A 23,290-nucleotide genomic window follows, 5' to 3' on the forward strand; every position below is an offset into this window, starting at 1 on the left:
AAACCCGATCCACAAATAGTGAATGATCGTCCTCTAGACTGTTGATGGGAAGATGAATCAACTGCTTCCTTCTTATTACAAGTTCTTTTCATGTTTATATGTTGTGATTTCCTGATGCCATTCTACATCTTTTATAGGCATGCTCTGATTACTGGTCATCAGTTAACTCCAAAATGACGACGCTATTACTGTACTTAACGTGTCTACGAAAACAAAAAATATAATTGCGTCTCTGTTAGGAGTACTGACTATCTGCAGAAAATAAAAAGATATGTGTTCTAAAAACAAAATCCGCTGGCTGCATACTTTCCCTTCCGCTCCAAGTAGATATCGGACTTTTTGAAAACTCACATATGCACCTTTACAACACTGCTTTTTTTGGCAGCGGGTACAGGTACTTCTTTGTGGTTATTCATAAACCATCCAAATGCGCAGCTCCTTGTCCATTCCAAGTTCCAGCATGTTCGTCCAAACTTACAACTGTGAAAATTCCAGTGTACTAATGGATATTTCTTTGTACTGATCTTAATTTTCGGCTATAAAAGTCTGTAGATTATTTAAATCAACGACTGCCAAATGCGATGGTTGATTGGGTGTCCTGATCCCTCATGTTGGCCTTAATTGCACAAAAATGTTCTGAACCGGGATGCATGCTTTTTTTTTTTTCAAAAATCTGGTCCATCAATAATACTAGGAACAATATTTCTGAAGAATCTGATTTCTGTAATAAACTGGTATTTGTTGTGCAGGGGAGTCTTGTAAAGTTTTGTAAAAGGAAAGAGGCAGGGGAGCGCTGTGGAGATATTGTCTGCTAGGAAGATGTTCTTGTACAGACAGACCATCATCATGAAAGAAAGCAAATTAGAGTGCGATGGGTCAAGACAAGCTGGCAAGGCGTCCCATAGTAAGGCACCCTGGAACTGAATAGTATTTTCCAGATGGAGCAGCTGAATAGTGGTGCTAAGACTATATCACCCTGGCCCCCAGTGTCACTTGACGACCTGACCCTCAGACCCAGCCACCCCTCATTGGCATTAAACTCATTTATTTCCATCACTATCTACTTCATTGCAGCTCACTTCTTCCAACCACTACAGACCGTACAGAACGCTGCTGACAGACCTGTTCTCGATCTCCCTAGACAAATCCTCACCATCCCCCTGCCTGACAGAACTCTATTGGCTCCTTGTACATAAAAGCTCCAGACCTAGGCACACATGGCCCTACCCACAACTGCGGACCTGCCAATTTGAACCACTGCCTGAACTTCCATCACCCCACCAGACACCTCCGCTATGCGTCCCTTTCTCTAACCCTCACCTCCTGCATTCAGTGCAGCAAATGCAGAGGTCGCTACCTCTTCTGTCTAGCAACAAAGGTATGGAACAAGCTATCCTTTCATCTACAGACCACCCCATCTATTCTAGAGTTCTGAAAAATCACTGAGGACATGGCTATTTGGCTTATCAACTGGACCTTGCCAGTGCCTTGATAACCTCACGGGTGCCAAGTGGCGTTCTACAAATCAATTAATTGACTTCAATCAGTGATTGACACCCTCCATTACCAAGGGGGCTGATGCAACCACGTATTGGTTCATTCTGATAAACATGCTAGCAAATGTATACACAGCACTTCCTTGTCAAAATGCTGTCTTGCAAATAAATACAAAAGAAAAAAATGCTTTGGGCGTCAGTGTAAGGTGGCCAGAATTGCCAGCTGTTATATAGCCCCAGTGAAACACAGATACAGTTTGTTTTTTCTGTAGGGCAAAATGGCTTCCGTGTTCAGAGCTGGAATCAAGTACAACTGAGTTTGTGTACCTGGTTATCACATGTTTTCCTGCTTTACAGCCTTTTTTCTCCATGCAGTGTTGTCAGTTTTCCTGGTGAAATGTGTGAGGAGTTACTCTCAGAAGTTTGTAAAATGTATACATCTTGTAATCTCAAATCAGGTGCAATATCCTGTTTGTCCCCTTTAAAAAATGTATTATTTGAGGTGGGTGACTACCCTTCTCAAGGTTAAACCACAACCTTTGTCAGGGTGAACCTTAAAAGTCACTAAATTAACCTGAGCTTGACCCACTGGTTGTTATGGCACAGAGTCAAGAAGTTTAAATTAGTATTTATGCTGTACCCAAACAGTAATAAAATTAAAATGCAAAACAATAACAATTCCAAACGAAATAAGAAAAATAGAGTCAAGTTTAATAAAAAAAAAAAAAAATGACACCTTGAGGGGCAGTACTTATTTTTCTGCCTAAAACATTTACTGCGAGCAAAAGCAACATATAAGAAAGATGGAGGAAGAGAAAAACGAAAAAGTGTCACAATTGGAGCAAGCAGAAAGCTGCAAGAGTGAGCGGAAGGGGCAGAGAGTGGCTTTACATGGATTGAAGAGGCCCGAGATGGCTTCAGGATTACGCTGCCTCAGTATTCCGTGTTTGCACATTTAATTGCAGCAGCCGCATGTTTAAGAGGAAGGCTTTGGGCACTGGTACGTTTTTTTTTACAAAATTAGCACTGGTCTATGGTCACTGTAGACCGAGACTTAGTCGCAATTTCAGAATAACTGCGACAGATCGCTGGTCGGATACAGAAACCAGGTTCATCCAGGTCAAAGATTTTACTTTCTGGCTTAGTTTTACTTTCAGGCCTACCACTGTAGTCTAACTGTAGCACTGCAAATCATGCACTGCTACAGTCACACTACAATGGAAGGCCTGAAGTTGTGTTTGCACTGCCACTATAATGGATAGCACAATAGGTGCTGCAGTCTACTGGTGGCATTTAACGTCCACCTCCTGGGTACATTTGGTCTAATATACGACTGAATTATAAGCAAGTTAAATGTACCAATTAGGAGCATGGCAAAAGTATTAAAAGGGGGAATCACAAGCATTTTACTATTGGTTAACAAGGATAAAGTGCAAAGAGTTCTAAAATGAACAAAATATATAGGCTATAGCAAAAGGCAAAAATAGGGGGTGAGTATATAAACGGGATAATTTCATACATGTCCTATTGAAAACAACTTGGCTACTCAGAATGAGGGCCTTTGAAGATAAGCATACAGAGCTTACTCCCCTTGGCCACTATTTGATGATAGGACACATGCAGACATTATCGAGTTCAAGTAGCAGAGAACTGTACTTTCAAGCTCGGAACTGTGCTTAATAAGTTGCTTAGTGAGGTAGAAAACAGCATTAACCAGTACTACTACTAATGCAAGCACATTATAGGTCAGCAGGAGCGGCTAGAATGAGCTGTATTTGGAAAACAGCCCCTCGTGCAGTTCGATACAAGCACTGGCGTTTTGATAAATACTTATTTATGATCTTCACAAAACTATTCTTAACTCAGTCACGCGCTTACAGTTGTAGCAACATGGTAATTGTGACACGAATTTGTGGTGACAAAAGTTACATGGCAAACGTGAAACGCATTTCTACCCTATCCATAATAGTCGGTCAAATCTACAAAGAAAATACATTCAAACACGTTTGTTGTCTTTTTAAATTGGTTTTCAACCTGACAAGGCATTCCGTAGGCAAAAAATTACAAGTAAAATGACCGAGATGTTTGAGGTATGAAGGTAAAAAAATGTCACAGTACCTGTCTTCCAACATTCTCCTGGAAGGCCGCCTAGAGAACAGAGAGAACAAACAGCAAAATGAGAAGGCTCTGCAGCGCTAACTGAACAGCCGAAAACGAATTCAAAACAAACAGGCAGCAGTATAAATGACCCTTGGCTCTGCTTTTTGAAATAAAGTCGGCATTGTTTGCAGAAGGACGCCTGCGGGGCTGTTTGTCGCTGCTATGCTAGGTGCTCGTGTTCGCTCAGTGCTCCCTGTCGCATCACAACACTTCAAGAATGCGCCTCTTCTGAAGGCGGGCGCGCCTTGGACGGTGGCCTTTTCACTGCAGTACAAGTTCCTCACACGGGTCCTAAAAGTCAGTGGCTCAAACAATAAGAACTGGGCTCAGCAGGCTTAGGCATTTGAATGGATAACCACAATCGAGATATTTTCGTATTTCTATGCATCGGCAGTCAACGCGCTTAACCTTCCAGCACAGTCTGCCATTTTCTTATTGTAAACTACTGAATTTAAATTCTATTACAGAGGATATTTTTGATGGGTCTTTTATGGGCTGCCTCTGGGACTACTGTTGAGCTCTTCTGCATCATTTGGTAAGATTCCTCCCAAATTAGATCAACCACTTCACAGCAGTACCGGCGCCTCCATGCCCACGCTCCCCACCCCTACCAATACCTCCCCCACACACCTGCCAACATCTGGGTATGGTGCTGTACACCCAGGAGATGCCCTTACATCCCGAAGTTACTAACTTATTGACATTAAACTAATAAAAATACAAAAAACACCTCAACCGCTGCACAGCTCCATCCGCTCCTCTGCTGCAGGCAAAGGCTCCCAGCCTGCCCTGCAGCCAACCCTAACGCTTCTGAGCGCAGCATCAGGGTTGGCTGGGAGACTGGGAGCCTGTGCATGCTCTCTCCAGCCAGGCAACTGTGTTGCTCGGCTGGAGAGAGCCTACTGCGCATGTGCTTGGCCGGCTCATGATAGCTGGCCAATGCGCACTGAGAGGGAGTGCTGTGCACTACACCTCAGTGCTCGTCACAGCCTGTGGCCCCATCCCTTCTACCAAAAAAACAATATTTATAATTGTTTTTGGTAAAAGGTTTGCCGCTGCTGGTGGGGTTGGTATCTGTATAAAGTCTTCAACAAATAAAACACGTGGGAGCCCTTAAAAGAAGGCCAAATAGCATAAAATCTCCTACAAAAATGTAACATTCATTCTTGAAAGCACACCTATCCTTCACATGAATGTTACTGAAAATCATATTTTCTGCTAAAGCGGCTGACTGTGACGTGTTACTACAGAATGCATTACTTTATTCATGAATCATCTTAGATAGTGCTGCTCCACCCCACTGGGTTTCAGAGAGCAGATACTGGCAAAGCTACAGGGTCACACGTTGGCTGACACCCTTTTTGGTACAGTCAATGCTCTATTTATCATGATTTTTGCAAAGCTTTATTGGTGGGGAAACTAGTGGGTCCTCTTCAATCTTAAAAAAAAAAAAAAGTTGTCTAAAAGCAAAAAATAGTTTTTAGTCTCAGAAGCCCACACTGCCATTACAGTGCCTGGCACTGTAGGGAACTACTTTGTGTGGGAACTACTTAGTGTGTGGATGTGCTCCTTGTAAAACAACAGAATGCCGTCACTCACTATGCAATTAAACAATGGCTGTAGTAAGCTCACCGATAGACCTGTGCTGTATGCTGTAGTGACCAGAGAAAAATATGGATCACACAATAACAGACCAATGGTTTAAGAGAGATGGCTGAAAGCCACTATATCGAAGTATATTATAGATATTACTGTAGTAAAATAAAGAGGCCTTGGGCAACAACACACTTACAAATAGACAACAGATTCATACAGTAACATCTGTCATAAATTAACAAGAGTAGTAACCTTACAGCAGGGTTGGTATACATATAAAACTGAAGAAAAAGGGGACATTATACAACAGGTGAATCTATTGAGAAGGGCCAGAGGAAATGATTATCAATTTAAAAAACAAGGCTAAGCTTAGCTCACAGTTTCAGGAGCAATAATTTGTGTGTGTGGCACACAGAATCAAACTATTCAGTTGATGAAACGTGTATATCAGGAATCTACACTCAAGAGGTGTATTATAGTACTGTACATCACGTGTAAATATAATAAACAGTTCTTAAATAGTGTCAGTAGCTACAGTGAAACACATTTTTCATTATTGTCCACGGTGGTTAAGTGTTTAAATTGGCAGCTAAGTGCATAATATATACAAGTAGCAACGGCCATGGCTATAGCAGGCGAGGTTAAATCAGTCCTGGAGAGCAAAGAGTGCAATGTAACATGACGGTAAAAAAATACTAGAATATTGACTGACACATATACAAAACTGAAAGAGGCAATATGAACGTTTTAAGAGTGCAAAGGGTTTCATAGTCAAATGTAAATACACGATCAGAGCTGGTCTACAGAGGGGTAGATGTTGCCAAATCACAAAACAGGTGTGCACCATCACAAAGTATAAACGTTATCAATATAAATGGATGGGTCCTGACATACAGAGCCATAACTCTGCACCAACAAGTTCACTACTTTGCATCAGTGCTGTTTTATAATGTCTTGGGATACTCGATACTTGTAAAAGTTACCCTGGAAATGGATTACTGTTACCCTTGACAGGATTACATCTCTGATTACTTACTAGTTGTAAAACATTCTCATAGCTGTGAATGCTGATAGATTTAGGCGTTAACACATTTCCATTGCACTCCCTCTGCCTAATCCGTCCATAAGACGTGATTTAGTCTCATGGAAACCTTCATTTGAGTAAATCTTTTTACAACTGCACAGCCAACGTTTGAACATTAGGCTCTTTCAATGAGTAAGTTAGATATACATATGGCAATGGCTGTGTGAATTGAGACCCACAGGATCTAAATGGCACTGGCAATCATTAAGAATTCATTTGCCATCAGTACACAACACTGTCTTCAGAATCTTGTTGGTGGAGCCGATCAAGGGACTACACATAACACACGTCACAAGTAATTGTGATAATAAGAAGTTACTAATACCAAATATTGATGACAGGCAGTCTTTCTGCCAGTCAGGTAGTAGAGTCGTTTTATAAGTGCCTTGTGAGAAATTATCTTCTGCCTTGATGAGAGTCAGATAGAATATATATTGTTTCTAGTTTGAAATGTGGTCTGGATGGAGGGTATACCACAAAGTTACCTTCCCTTAACAACTAATGCTGAAAAATGCCTAAGTTATTTAAAAACAGATTTCTTCTGGTGATATTGGGGTAAATCGCATTTTCAAACAGTCTTAGGGCCTCAGTTACATTTAGAGGTAAAGGGGAATGTGTCATTTTCTATGGGGAAATGCTAAATTGAGAGAGGAGTCCATCAGCTCAATTTCCTCCACTATATCATCCCTCTAGGGCAAGAAATTGAGTTGATGGATTTGCCTCCAGATTTCAGGTAATTTGATACAAAGGCAATTCTAAACAAACCTCTCAATGTAAATATTTTTCAAGCATACTTTACAAGCCAAGAGTCACATAACAGTTCATAAAATGTTATCAGTTAGAGCAGTGACTCTTATCCTATGGTCTGCGGTCCCTAGGGGTGTGTGACACATTCTCAGGGGGTCTCACGGGTTCTGAGTGCCTAGCCAAAGCAGTCTCTTACCAATGAATGCATCAGGTTTGGCTGGGTAAAGAAAAGCTCCCATGCACTCACATCATACAAGAACTGTGAATGACAGCGCAGGGGTGGCAGGACAAAAATAAAATCAGTCCAATCACTGTTCAGCTTTATGTGAGCTGCAGTGTTATCGTCCTTGTTTTATTATGCTGCCTCAGCTCACTTGGCAGTGCTGATGTAATTGACTTTTGTGCGCATTGTGCAAGTCTCAATCATTTTTGGGCCTGGTTTATTCTGAACATCTTCCCTCTCCCACCTCTGTCCTGGCCTCGCCCACGTGCACAAGAGCAGTGCCTCATGTTTTGTTTTAAGGCTGAGCAGCCTGCACAGGGGCAGGTCAGGGCCTGGACCGCGAGGAGTGGCCCTTCTTTAATAGACATGGGGGGTCTTTACAAGGTTGGCGATTTCATGACCATCATGTTGATGGTGGTGATCGTCCCGTCAAATTATGACCATGGTGGTTTACACAACAGAATATACAGCCAATTCACTGTTGGCATCGCCAGTGCGGTCAGGCCGCCACGGATGGCGGGAGGCACCTTCAGGCCGGCGGAGACCATGTTTCCGCTGGACAGATTACGAAGTTGCACACTGCCAAGAAACCAACAGTATAAATGGAGACACTCACCTTCAGGAAGCCATACCCATTTGTAGCCACCATGGAATCTGAACTAGGGGCCACATGTAGGAAACTCCGAGATTGCGACTCGGAAATTGCGAGTCTGTCTGACTCGCAATTTCCGAGTTGCAATCTCGGATGCAGAACGGTGTCTCAGACACCGTCTGCGACTCGCTATGGGGTCGCAAAGACCCACCTCATCAAGATTCATGAGGTGGGTCACATTTTGCGACCCCAAAGCGAGTCCCTGCATTCACAGGGATGGTGGCCTGCTGAAGTGAGCAGACCTCCATGGCTGTGACTGCTTTTTAAATAAAGTAGTTTTTTTTTTTTCATTTTGCAGCCCGTTTTCCTTAAAGGAAAATTAAAAAAATACCGAAACCATTTGGTTTAGTTTTTTCAGAGTAGGCAGTGGTCCATAGGACCACTGCCTGCTCTGAAAAAATATTTTTGTCGACATTCACAAAGAGGAAGGTGTCCCATGGGGACCCCTTCCCTTTTGCGAATGAGTTACCACCAGTGTGACACTGGTGGTAAATGCGAGTTGCTTTGCGACCGCATTCGCGGTCACAAAGCAATTCTGAATTGCGATGCGAGTCGCAAATAGGAAGGGAACACCCCTTCCTATTTGCGAGTCGCATTCACAAATTGCGAGTCGGTACCGACTCGCAATTTGTGAATGTGCATCGCGTTAGGCCATTTGCATGGCGCAAACTGCGATTTTCACAGTTTGCACCATGCAAACGGCTTGCTACATCTGGCGCTAGATGTCTTCCCGCTGCTCCTGCTCGCCCATCGACTCCGGAACCAGCAACGACGGCAGCAACCATGAGTAAACACACTTACTTTTCACTGTCGCATAATGTCAAGGGTGCAACGCACACACAACATGCACGTTCAAATATATGAGCTCAGCCTTTCTGCAGTACAAAAAAAACTATTTAGTTTGAGTAAGTAGACTAAAGTTTGCTGCATGCATCACAAAAATCTAGCCATCAGCGCAGGAGTGTTTGGTTAAACACTAAATTTTAATAACTAGGGGCCAGATGTATAATTAATTCCAATATTGATTACCAAATTGCGATTTTTTGCAAATCGCAATTAAGTAATCGCTATTAAAATGTATGAAACTCCAGGAGTTTTTATATAGCGATTCGCAAGGGCTTGCAAATGGACCTACCTCATTAATATTCCTGAGGTAGGTTGCAATTTACGACCCACTGCAAATGGCTACAATCAAAGGGATGGGCTCAGCAGACCACTGTGTCTGTGATTGCTTTTAAATAAAGCTATCTTTTTTTTTTTTTATGCAGCCCGTTTTTCTTAAAGGAAAACAGGATGCGTTTAAAAAAGAAAAATTAAAAATGTTCATTTAATTTTTTTAAGAGCAGGCAGTGGTCCACAGGACCACTGCCTGCTCTTAAAAAATGTTTTCGCATGCATTTACAAAGGGTGATCAGCACAGATGGGAATGGTCATACATCTTAGAGCCACGAACGCTCATATGCAGAAGGATGGACCAGGATTAAAAAATGTTTTTGCATGTATTTACAACAGGTGATCAGCACAGATAGGAATGGTCAGACACCTCAGAGCCACGAACGCTCATATGCAGAAGGATGGACCAGGATTGAGTCAATGGGTATGGCAAAACACTAGCTCACATCCACAGGAATGGCAGGATGGGGCAACAGATGTGGCACTGACATTTGAGCATCTCCACATGCAGTCAGAATGGTGTCTTGATATACGAGTCCAAAACTTACACATAGCTAACCATGATGCCAGATCCACATCCCATACACTGGCAAGGTGGTACCAACTGATTCCCACTAGCCTACAAACGTTTCTCACCTACTACGTTGTCACAGAAGCTACAATAAGAGAGCAACCACCATACAACTAGAGCCAAGTACCAGGAAACAGTCAGTACCTATCCCCCGTTGTGGCTGATGTGCTGCCCCCAAACGCTCATCCACGTCAGGGTAGACCACTGACAGAAAGTGGGCCATTGGGGGGACATCCCCAGCTGTGCTTCAACGGTCTTCCGGCCCCAGCGTCTCAGGTCTTCCAACGGCTTCAGACAATGGGTGCTCTGCCAGCTGTGAAATCCCAGGGCCCCACTTGGTTGGCAATAGCACGCCAGTTCCCCTTCTTTTGATGGGAGTTAACCTGCATGGATGACAAAGAAAAAAGGAGAAAGTCATGTACACATGCCCCATAACAACAGGAGTTGACACTACACAACTGTAACAGAAAGTGAGCACACATACCCATCCTCTCAGCACACACGCCTATACAATATGCCACATTCATGCATCTGCTCCAACTATAGTTCACATGGCTGACTCATCAGCACACACAACACCAAGCACACATGACTAGCCCATTGGACTCACCTGTTCCTTTGGTGCCCCATATAGCTGTCCATAAAGGGGTAGGACCTCTTCCACCAGCTTCTCTAGCTTTTCCTTTGGGAAGACGGGGGGCCCTATCACCTGCAGGACGTGGCATGATGGCTCCCAGAGGCAGTACACAGCAGCTCACGTAGTGGAGGTCTTGCTAGCCACAGTGTCAGGAGTTAGGTGGGCAAGATTGCAGAAAATGGGGGTCACGGCCGCCACATACAGGACTGTCACCGCCTGCGGCCATCACTATTGGCCCCAGTCCGCCATAGGCAGCAATGTTAACCTATGGCAAGTTGCACAGGGGTTGCGACCGCCTACCGCCATGATGACTTCTGCAGGTGGACTTTTGTCACTTCCAACTGTCCAGAACAGTAGGTCAGGCGTCTGTCATTTTGGGCACATGTACTCGATGCATGTGCTTAAATAAGTGCGTCAGACACCTAATCGTCCAGATATCTGTGTCAGCCAATATTGTGACTTCTTGGTTGTATTACATAATGGGCCAATCATGAGAATGTGACATGTTGAGCCTGTATATACGTAGATCATTTTGTGTAGTTACGCGAGGTACATAGGCGTCGGATACCTATAGGTTGATATAATTACATATGTGTGATCAGTGCAGGACTGCACAGTCATCCACACATTTTTCTTATACATATGTGTCATATGTCCTATCCGACTTAAATTTCAGCCAATGTGCTGCACTGACCGTGATGAGGTGCATCTCTATGGTCTGTAATGTTTATGTCAGCACTGCTACGCATCCCCCTACACGTTAGGTGTTACTATACCATGTGCTGCTGATGTGTGCCTAGTGCATGACATATTGTACATTCTCTCCTCTCAACATAGATATCCTGCCATGAGGGAAATGAGACAACCACCAGTGTACCGTCCGCTGGTAGACCTGGCAACCATGGAGGACAGGCATGTCATCCAGACCTATCATCTGACTCGCCAGACCATCAAGGATCTATGGAGACAGTTTGAGCCAGATCTGATGCCAGGCAATCACAATCCCCATTGCATACCTCCCATCGTTCACGCATTGCCAGTGCTACACTTGCTGGCCCCAGGGTCATTCCAAAATACTGTTGACTTAACAGCAGGGATGTCTCAGCCCATGTTCAGTCTGGTGCTGAGGGCACTGTGTGCTTTCTTGAAACACCTGGACAGCTACATCAGGTTTCCCCAAAAAGTGGATATGGCCTATGTGAAGGCTGACTTTTATCAGATGGGACAGATTCCTCATGTGGTAGGGGCCACTGATGGTACCCATGTATCCTTGGTCCTTCCTAGTGTCAATGTGTATATGAACCGGAAGAACTACCACTCTGTCAACATGCAGGTTGCGTGTCTTGCAGACCAGTACATCTCCCAAGTGTCCGCCAAGTTTCCTGGATCAGTGTATGACTCCTACATTATGCAGAACAGCAATGTCCCACACATGATGGCACGACTACACACAGAGAGGGCCTGGCTGCTTGATAAGTATGCACACTAATGTGTTTCTTTGTTATGTGACCTGTCATCACGATCTACCCACTCGCTGAACCCTTACTTTAAATAGTTGTACCATTGTGTTCTATGGGGACTCTGGCTATCCAAACCTTCCTTGGCTGTTGACACCTGCGAGGTATCCAGCCACGTCAGGGGAACTCCATTTCAATGAGGTCCACAGGAAGATAAGGCATGTAATCAAACAAGCTTTTGGCCTCCTGAAGGTGAGATTCAGGTGCCTGGAGGTGCACTCCTCTACTCACCCCACAAGGTTTGCCAAATCATTGTTGCCTGCTGCATGCTCCACAATCTATCCCTCAGGCGTCGGATACCATTGCTGGATGATTAGGCAGCTGTACCTGTGGCTGCACATGGTGATGTGGAAAGTGATGAAGAGCCAGAGAAAGAAGAAGCAGCTGACAGCAGGACTGAGCTCATCAATCAGTACTTCTAATGACATACAGGTGTGTGAGGTGGGCCTTTTCAAGTCTTGTCTGTGCATAATCAGAAGTGGATAGCTGTCATTACACCTCCTGGCTTTTAGCATATGTGAGGGAGTAATGATGGCCAATGCCTATGTGTGAGTTGTGGAAGCAGACAGAATGTAAGGTGTACAGCATTAATTGTTGACCTCTAACACGTGTTGTAGCAACTGATTTCAACATTCACTTATCTCATGGACTGACCAGTATTGAGCTGGATTACCTGCATTCTCCTAATCCCATCTCCCACCCACTGGATGTAGATTTCATCAGTGGGTCTGCTACCTAAGGCTTGGTGATTGAGTACAGTTCTGGAAGTTGTACATGACAAATAGCCTTTTAATGGATTTTGTGAAGGGCTTGAGCCTGGCGCTCCAATCTGAGTGCCCATGATTAGGAGTTTGACTACAATAGACATACAATTACCTGTACATGTGCTTACTGTGTCATCATGCCTTCCACCCAGATGTTACTCTCTGCATTGCTCTAATTGCAGATGGCTCAATGGACTACACCCTGGTGTTACCATGGACTTCAACCTCACTCTCACACATCTATCCAGTGACATTACTGTTGTCATGTGTGTCCTGCTGAGGGAGCCTCTGGCTGATGGCCATTACACTGGCAGTTCAAATCAGGGGAGCATTACCAGACCACAGTTGGGTAGAAGGACAATAACTGTTGTATCATTAAACACACATATACAGTAGCTGTGTCCATAAGTGGTTTGTGGAGTCATGGTAGATGGCTTGATCAGAGTAGTTGCTACAACATTTGGTCACACAGTCGCCTTGTGCCATGGGAAATTGGAGTTCTGTCTCAGAACAGTCCACAGGGCGTATCAGTGGCACACAAGGGTGACAAGTTCACTTCCTGGCAGTGGGTTTGGTCTTGGCATCTGCTTCAGCCAGAGGTCTAGATGGACTTTCATGTTTGCAGGGGGTGGTTCTTCACCTACAGAGGGAGGGGTGTCTGATGCTTGGGGTTCCCCTGGCATGGCCTCCATTCCACTAGCTGCCACTGATGTAGAGGGGGCACATTGCTAGTGACAGGGGTCTGATGGTGAGTTGCTAAACCACGCAGGATGCTGGTCATGCCCTTCAGAACCACTGCTATGGAGGCCATGGTGGCACTGTGTGGCTGCCACTGCTGCATGACCGCCTGTGGTCTTCCCTCTGCAGCCTTTGATTTTCCCCTAATATGGCGATGACCTATCCCATCCTGGGAAGTTTGGTATGTTCCCAGGACTTGGGAGATGGTATCCTGGTCAGTGGAGGCCTTTGGGTGCCCCGTCTTCTGGCCCACAGCATCCCTCCCAAACCCCCAGCCTGTGCCCCTTGCACGGGGTGCCCACTCCCAGTATTAGCAGGACCATCATTATCTGAGGTGTGAAGGTCAGACTCAGGTCCCTGTACTGTGGGGCACACAATAAATTGAACAGTCTTTGGGACACAGGTTTGGGGGCACTTGCTTGGCTGTGAAATCGGAGCAACAGGGGTGGGGGGTCGGGGATTGGTGTGGGCAGGGTGAAGCTGGGAGTCATCAACTGACCAGGTGTCCAGGATGGGCCAGGTAAGTCGTCACTGTCCAGACATCCAGGTGTGTTGTCCTCACTGTGGACTTCATCCTGAGGAGGGATGGCAGTGTCTAGTATCCTCTCCAAGGTGGCAATGGCAAGGTTACCTGTGGATAAGGTGAGACACATATTACAGTTAAGAAAGACAGTTTGGTTCCCTCTTTGTGAGATGCAGACAGTGGCTTACCATGATTCCCTGCCATGACAATGGCAGCTGCTGCACAGCATAGCTGGGTAGTACATAAAAGTCTGTGACAGAAGTACCATACTCCATGTTGGGTGCTGTCATCAATGATTTGTACATATGGCACTGCTGATGGGTTCTGTTACTATCTGATACTTGACTTGACTATTCGACTCTGCTACCTAGTGAGTAGTCAGGCTTGGCAGTTCTCACACAATATGGCTGCACATTGAACCATGATGTCCTGTTGGGAGCACAGTGTGTGGGTATGCAAAGGTAATATTTCTGTCTCTGGGTGTTGTGCATGTGCATGAAGTGTAGCATTTTACTTTCTAACGCATGGTCAGTCCATTACAGGCTTGGGGATATGGATCAGTGGTGTCCATTTTGAATAGTCACTTAGCTGTAGCTGTGTTTTGCTTTGCTTGCCATTGTGGTGTGCTATTGCACTGGTGTCATTACCATGTACTGGTCCTCAGTAGCACAATCTGGTTGGTGTAGGTAGTACAATAGTCATACATGCATGTAATGTGACGTGATGTGCAAATTGCAGGTTTTCGCATTAATGGGTTGGTGCATTGTGAGAGTCGTCATGATAGCCTTTGGCAAGGGCACGGATACCACAGGCTAATCCTATGTGGGCAGTAGGGCTGTGTGGGGTGGCGGCATGCAGGAAAGGGCATTGGGTGATTGGCAGGTAGGTGTAGTGGGACATTCTGTGAATTAGGGGGTATTTGGGTGGTGAGGAAGAATTCACTGTGTGACACTGATGTTGTGGGTACTTACCAGACTCCAGTCCCCCAGGTTTTCTAGGCAGGCCCTCAGGATGCAGTATATCCAAGACCTTCTCCTCCCAAGATGTGAACTGTGGAGGAGGAGGTGGGAGCCCACCACCTGTCTTCTGCACAGTTATCTGGTATCTCAATGCCATGGAACGCACCTTTCCCTGTAGGTCGTTTCACCTCTTCCTGATGTCGTCCCTTGTGCGTGGATGATTTCCCACTGAGTTGACCCTGTCAACTTTTCTTTGCCATAACTCCATTTTCCTGGCAATTGAGATTTGGTGGACCTGGGTTCCAAACAGTTTTATCCACCATGACCCTCAACTCATCATCGGTGCATCGTGGATGCTTTTGTGGGGTTGTGATTGTGTTGACGGTATGGGGGGACGGTGTTGTGTTTGAAAGGGTGCAGTGTTGGGTGATTACTGGGGTGTGGGTAGTGCCTTGTGAGGGATGTCATGGAATGTGTGTGCTAGTGGGGTATTCAAACTGTTGTGTGTTCTGTCAGTGGTGGTTTCTGACTGCGGCGGCTCACACTGCCAATGTTTTTCTGCCAAGGAAAAACCGCTGTGGTGATTTGTGGGTCGTAATCTGGTGGGCGGATTTGTGTCGGGCTGGCAGTGCTGGAGGTGGAATCGCCTCTTTCCCACCCTCCAGTGTCCTGGGGGTATCGGAATTTTGGCAGTTTTTATGGCGGTCTTCATGGTGTGGGTCATAATACGGCAGTCAGATGACTGCCAACAAGGCGGTCTTTTGGCTGCCGCCACTGCGGCGGTCGTGCCAAAAGACCGCAAAACTCGTAATGAGGACCATGGTGTGTTGCTGTGCTCCTCTGGGGGCCTCTCAATGTTAACTAATAAGTGTTTGGATATCTGTGCAAATTGTTTGGGGGCTGATATATAGCACTATAGAACTGCATCTGCTACATACAGCAAACACTTTACTGTTAGCTGTTTGTGTACTGCACCACTAGAGGTGGGTGAGGAACAAGTAATGAAGCTGTATCACTTGTTAAGTGCTGCTATGTCCTTGAGCAAGCCTCAAGCTACATACAACTGCCCAAAATAAAATGTGTATTCTGTCTGTCATTCAAAGTCTAATCTCATACTCCAAGAATTAAGCACAAGGTAATAACCCTTTTATGGAAGAAAGAGAAGACCAATCTAGTAGCTGAACTGCAAAGTGTGAAAGTGGAATATCTGGGGGGATCAATCCTGTGCGGTCAAATTGTGTGATCTGAGGCAAACACTTTATTTCACTGAGCATTCTTTTTTGGTTATCACATATGAGAGCACCTTGTTCAATGGTTCTATCTGTGCTGTGAGTCCATAAAGATGTGGAGAAGTGATGACCGCATCTTGCAGGGGTTTGATTAAGCTATAAGAAAAGTTAGAGTTGGTAAACCAATCTAAAACCCTTACTTGAGTTGGCTTTGTGTGCCTCGCTTAAACTGTGGTGAAAAACGAACAAAGCATTGGTAATTTTATGTGTCCTAGGTTAAAGCCAACTATTTGCACCCTTTAATGGATTTTGGGAATTCACATAAATCTCAAGAGAATATATACAGAAATCTATAAAAAATATTACATTTCCTGCCATACTTCTACTTCCTCTAGTTGTACACCAAAAGACTGTAAATAAACAGACAATCTGCTAGGGTTAGGAAAACTCTGGCCCACAAGGAGCGTTTTTTCTCCGTAAAAAACATTTCAACATGAAATTACACCCATTTCCTAACACCCCTTGAAAATATGGCAGCAGGTGTTTAAAGACCATTTTAAAGACTATTTCCACAATATTTCCAGCAGTTTTCAATACTAAATTTAGTGCTATTGGGGTGGGAAAGACATGGACCACTTGACAGTACCAAGAAAGCTACAATATTGTGGGTGTTATCAATACTTGGACTAATCTCCCTCACTGAGCGCACTCATTTTTCCATCCCTTTATTGATGCTATGACTGTTGGAAACCTTTGGCCTAGAGAATTTTCTTCAGTCTTAATCAATCTGCAAATTTTCAATGCATCTAGATTCATTAATCAGGCTCTCTCTTTCGTTGTCACTGATGACATTTTATGTGTACTTACGTGAAACATAGGTGATTAAAAGCTCTGCAAGTTAAGACCATTGTGATCTTGTATTTTGCTAAAGCATGTCAATGCATATTCTGGTGCCCAGATTGGTCTAATTAGAAAGCCAATGATCAGAGCCTGAATGCACAACAGCCACATTCATTCCTTCTCTTTGGACTGGTTTTGGAACCGGTCAATATTGCATTTAGAAAAGGGAATCAGAACGGCACGAAAAGAACATGTAAAAAATAAAAACTTGTGTTTTAAGCCCTTAGGTTATATTTTTCAGTAGAGACTGAACATGATGCTTTGGCAATCGCTGGGCTTTTGGCAAGAAAAGGAAAACCGGACCAAATCAAAGAGGCAAAAAGAGATTTGCCAAACATAGCTTCTCCCACCACACACCTGTTCCTCATATTTGCTAAGACTCTGGCTGCTGATCCTATTTAAAGTTTGATTACGTGACAAGGAGATGCAGTTATGAGGAAATATTGGGAAGGTATGCCTGTTCATTTATATAAAAAATCTGATGGCACACGTGTCCTAGTTTAATGCTCTCACACATCCCACTCTGGTACATTAATTTTCAGAGTTCCAGCCAAAGTAGTTAAAGTAAGTGATTTATATTTTGGCACTCCCTCCCATTAATATCAATTCAAATTCTAGACCCTCTTTTTCAATCTGGCACCTTCTTGTGGGCTTTTGTACTGGTGCTTAAGTTAACACTGGTTGTGTCCATCAGTGGTGTGGAATTCCTAAAACCGGACGCCCAGAACATATTCCTTGGGGTCAAGGACAACACATTTCAAAATGTATTTTGTCCTCAGGACAAGAAGGCCCAACCCAAACCCTTTGCTGTCAGTTTACAGGGAAGGGAACTGTCTGCAGATGAGGTAATATTTGTGTCCGTAGGGTAATGCTGTTCCAATTTGTATTCTTGATTCATTAATGCAAGGCCTTTATTATTAGGTTGAGCGCTCTAAATAAAGGTTGTAAGGTCACACTGCACTATTGACAGTGGTTCCAGTAAAACAAATGTGTACACACGTTTTAAACGTTTAACAGCGAGGGGCTACGTTTAATGCTCCCAGAATGCTCTCTGACTAGATGCAAATGTTTGCAGAAGCTTGTAAGCAAGACTGATGATTTTTTGCTTTCAAAATGAAATGTTCAGAAAAAAAAGGAAAAAGGAAAAAATACGTTTTTCTAAATTACAGTGAAATTTTAGGTGCTATTTCATTTAGTTAAATGTGTTTACGCATGTGGTATTTCCAAAAAATATTCTTAATGGAAAATCAGTGTAACCGTTTTCAACAAGATTATGGGAAACATGAAAATAAACAAACACAATCAAAGCCAACTGATCCAACATTGGTGGTTAGTCTTTTGGTTTTGTCAGTGCATGTCTTGAATTGACACAGCTTTTGTAACACTTTATTGTTGTGAAGCTGCCAGACCCTCACCATTGTAACAAACATTGGCAAAAAGCAAAAAATAACAAAAAAAAACAACAACAAAAAACACACATTGCCACACTAGTTCCTGGCACTGAATGCCAAAACTCACAGTAAAGTCAGTCGATGGATAGGCAGAGATATATCATTTTAATACAAACAAAATGTCTTTGTTAATACTAGACCTACTTAGAGGGACAACTCAAAGAATGTCACAAAAGTGTACCCATGGTATATGTCTTTGCATTAGTGGCTTTAATGAATTCACAAGATTTTACAGAAGTAGACCAGGAAATCGTATTCCTAGAAAATATTTGTGAACTGTATTTTAGCAGGAGGAATTATGCATGTGTGGATTTTCTCATGCCAAAATCTATTGGACGTTTACAAGATTACTTTCCATCCAACCACTTTTTTCCCAACGCTGGAAGGACTTCCACCTCTGCTCATGTCAGGAGTAAATTTCCAGCCTCTCTCAGTATGGGAAAAAATATGAGAAGAGCTGGTGAAAATCCTTAAAACATGCAAGTCAATAGGTTTGCACATACTCAAGGGCATTCAAGCCCTGAAAACTAATGCTTAATGCCTGCTCTAGCTCCAGTATTCATGTGTGCGGAAAGGTGGCAAAATAAGGAAATTGCTATGGTAGGGCTTGACATTACTAGCATTCAAGCCCTACTATAATATTAGCCCTAGCATAATCAGAAAGGCTGTTATCAGAGCTCTTATATAATGAGATTGCTGCCATAATTTGTGGCGACAGTAAATGGCAACAAAGGGATAAATACATTTTGTTTACAGGACAAGTAGATTTAAGAAGCAACCTGTCCTATAGACAAGTAGATATTTTATTCAATTCCACACCCCTGGTAAATACACTTTTCTTGATTACCAATCAATACTTTTTGTCGTATTTTGTCAGACCAGCCCCCACACAGAGGCTGGAAATGAGTGAGTGGGTTATGCTGGATTGCTGCTTTTGTTACTGGGGGCCAATATTGCAGCACCGTTGCAAAAAGCGTCCCCCAGTAACAAAACCAGCCCCCACCCTTCCAGACTCCCAGGAAAACATCCAATGCCCAGTCTGGCCCTGCTTACGTGGAGAGTTGTTGGATGAATACATTGCCTTATGAACCAGGCAAAGAGACTTGAATGTAATTCTTTCTTTACAAGGCAGCCAGTACAGTCAAGCCAAGATTGGGGAGATGTGAAAGGTGCGATGGATACCTCTATCTAGTCTAGAAGCAACATTTTAATCAGTTGTAGTAGCAAGCAATGCAGGTGGACGTAAGCATTCAAAACTGTTTTTCTGAGCTGGGGCGAATAGAGTACTCGCTTAGGGAAGTGCAGCTGCACGCCCCCAAACCCGCCCTGTATCTCCCCTACCCTCAGGTCTGTCCCATGCAATAACTGTTTTAACAAGTCTTACCACAAGCATTTGTTCCAGTTGTCTACCTTTCTGAAGTATTCAGGCTCCTACTCCATTGCACCATCATCTTCACTTTTGTTTTGGTTTGACCACCTTTGTCTGTGATGTGATTCTCAACAATATTAAGTACTTAGGGCAAGCCAGCTATTTAAATTCAGTTACTAGGAATTATATGCATGATTCCCATATTGTCTCACACTCCTTCCCTTTTTATTTCAGTGATGTAGAACGATTAACTTTACTATCCTGTGTAATGAGTACCTATGGCCAGGAAACTTGTTTGTTTCCCAAGACCTTAGGATAGGTTGCTTAAAAGTCCGTAGCATAAGTGATATTATCTTGCCCCTACGAGAGTGCAGTTGGTATAACAGTCTGTCTACTACTTGAAGTATTATGTTTAGAGTCTAAAGAGGTTGATGTAGAACATCTCTTCTGTCACCCAATACCTCCTCACAGGATCTTGTCAGCTTTTGGTAGTGCCATAGGAGATGGAAGAAGTTGCCAGTAGTCTTCAACACTGTGCGTGTGGAAGTCTCCCATGCATACACCCTCAAAGAAGTGTAGTACAAATGTAAATATCTTCACTAATGATTATATTCAAGCCAGGCTAGCACCCATTTATTTTGCTCTCCGGTATGCTTCACTCCATTCCCTTCTTGATAGCGGCCTCCCAAGGTTTAACCTCCCACCTTTTTTTTGACCTGACGTCTTTTCAGTATTTGGATGTGAGAGCCAGGAATTATAAATTTCAGAAAGCATATATTTACCATCAGTTTCAGCGATCAGCCATTTCTTGAATGTGATTATGGGTCTACATGCTCATGGCCTAATGGACTTGTGTGTGATCACAATTTTAACCTGATGATATCTCACTCTCTCCTTTTCTGCCCCTCTATAATCAGACTTAATCTACTGAAAGTACTTCAGGTCTTCACAGATGAGAAAGTCCTCTATTCTCTTACATCCCAAACCTTGACATGCTGGTGTGAAACTGGAGTTACCAATGAATGATTTAATTGGGGATGGAACAGAAGAGGGCCATTTCTTCATCATTAATGTATCCCATGCCGCCATTGTATATCTAATCAGGGTACAGGACTTCGCCTTATAGTACTTAAGACAGCATGATGTTTTCCATGTGTGTGCCTCTGCAATTGTCTTGTTAATAAAACAACAATATTTTTGCTCTTTCATCTGTTCCACTCCACCATGTAGTGTAGTTGGGGTATATGGTAGTAATTCACTACGTTTGGGAGGCCAAGCCCTCCCTTCCCGCAAGGCGGAACATGATTTTCTTAGCAAACATAGGCCCTTTATTGGCCCCTACAAAGTTGCGGAAATAGTGTGTGAATTTCTCTATCTTTACATACCTGATATTGCCCTTATTTCTCACTATGATGGCCGGGGCTCCATATTTATTTTTTTAACACAATCTTTATTGCATTTTATTTATACATACAGGGAGTGCAGAATTATTAGGCAAGTTGTATTTTTGAGGATTAATTTTATTATTGAACAACAACCATGTTCTCAATGAACCCAAAAAACTCATTAATATCAAAGCTGAATATTTTTGGAAGTAGTTTTTAGTTTGTTTTTAGTTTTAGCTATGTTAGGGGGATATCTGTGTGTGCAGGTGACTATTACTGTGCATAATTATTAGGCAACTTAACAAAAAACAAATATATACCCATTTCAATTATTTATTATTACCAGTGAAACCAATATAACATCTCAACATTCACAAATATACATTTCTGACATTCAAAAACAAAACAAAAACAAATCAGTGACCAATATAGCCACCTTTCTTTGCAAGGACACTCAAAAGCCTGCCATCCATGGATTCTGTCAGTGTTTGGATCTGTTCACCATCAACATTGCGTGCAGCAGCAACCACAGCCTCCCAGACACTGTTCAGAGAGGTGTACTGTTTTCCCTCCTTGTAAATCTCACATTTGATGATGGACCACAGGTTCTCAATGGGGTTCAGATCAGGTGAACAAGGAGGCCATGTCATTAGATTTCCTTCTTTTATACCCTTTCTTGCCAGCCACGCTGTGGAGTACTTGGACGCGTGTGATGGAGCATTGTCCTGCATGAAAATCATGTTTTTCTTGAAGGATGCAGACTTCTTCCTGTACCACTGCTTGAAGAAGGTGTCTTCCAGGAACTGGCAGTAGGACTGGGTGTTGAGCTTGACTCCATCCTCAACCCGAAAAGGCCCCACAAGCTCATCTTTGATGATACCAGCCCAAACCAGTACTCCACCTCCACCTTGCTGGCGTCTGAGTCGGACTGGAGCTCTCTGCCCTTTACCAATCCAGCCACGGGCCCATCCATCTGGCCCATCAAGACTCACTCTCATTTCATCAGTCCATAAAACCTTAGAAAAATCAGTCTTGAGATATTTCTTAGCCCAGTCTTGACGTTTCAGCTTGTGTGTCTTGTTCAGTGGTGATCGTCTTTCAGCCTTTCTTACCTTGGCCATGTCTCTGAGTATTGCACACCTTGTGCTTTTGGGCACTCCAGTGATGTTGCAGCTCTGAAATATGGCCAAACTGGTGGCAAGTGGCATCGTGGCAGCTGCACGCTTGACTTTTCTCAGTTCATGGGCAGTTATTTTGCGCCTTGGTTTTTCCACACGCTTCTTGCGACCCTGTTGACTATTTTGAATGAAACGCTTGATTGTTCGATGATCACGCTTCAGAAGCTTTGCAATTTTAAGAGTGCTGCATTCCTCTGCAAGATATCTCACAATTTTTGACTTTTCTGAGCCTGTCAAGTCCTTCTTTTGACCCATTTTGCCAAAGGAAAGGAAGTTGCCTAATAATTATGCACACCTGATATAGGGTGTTGATGTCATTAGACCACACCCCTTCTCATTACAGAGATGCACATCACCTAATATGCTTAATTGGTAGTAGGCTTTCGAGCCTATACAGCTTGGAGTAAGACAACATGCATAAAGAGGATGATGTGGTCAAAATACTCATTTGCCTAATAATTCTGCACTCCCTGTACATATAACGGTAGAAATGTAAACGTTCAACAGTGTGATAGATAGTAATTATATGTTGCACTTCCAGGATCTGAATCGTACAGTAAATTACTTATATTTTATCACTAATTCAATCCTTGCACTCTCACACATTCCCATTCCCTCCCAACCTCCAAACAGTTATCTGTTGTTCTGAATGTTGATGGCAAGAATGAGGGGTATCAGTCCTTACTAATTGTACACAGCAAGGCAGAGGGCTATTATTGCCACTTGGAGTAAATATTCATTCTGAGATTGAGACTATTAATCTGACTCACTGGTGAGGGGGTGGGAGCGGGATCATTGTGATCAATTACTGTTCACTCTCATCTTCATTGTCTGGCACCCGGAATGTCTTCAGCAAGATATCCCATTCCACTTATATTGGCTTCCTACGTAACCCTCTATATTCTCACATCTAAATCCTGTGCTCTCCGCTTGGCCCC

At 43.5% G+C, this 23,290-nt stretch overlaps 1 protein-coding gene across 1 annotated transcript in view; it reads right to left on the minus strand.

The window, feature by feature from the left end:
• The window catches only part of TBCD (tubulin folding cofactor D), a 1,666,801-nt gene that overhangs the window by 856,223 nt on the left and 787,288 nt on the right, over positions 1-23,290 (minus strand). Inside the window, 1 exon segment of the mRNA XM_069200356.1 lies at positions 3,615-3,644. Coding sequence (XP_069056457.1) covers positions 3,615-3,644 — 30 coding nt within the window.

Source organism: Pleurodeles waltl, chromosome 7 (assembly GCF_031143425.1).
Source record: "Pleurodeles waltl isolate 20211129_DDA chromosome 7, aPleWal1.hap1.20221129, whole genome shotgun sequence".
In the NCBI taxonomy this organism is placed as follows: Eukaryota; Metazoa; Chordata; class Amphibia; order Caudata; family Salamandridae; genus Pleurodeles; species Pleurodeles waltl.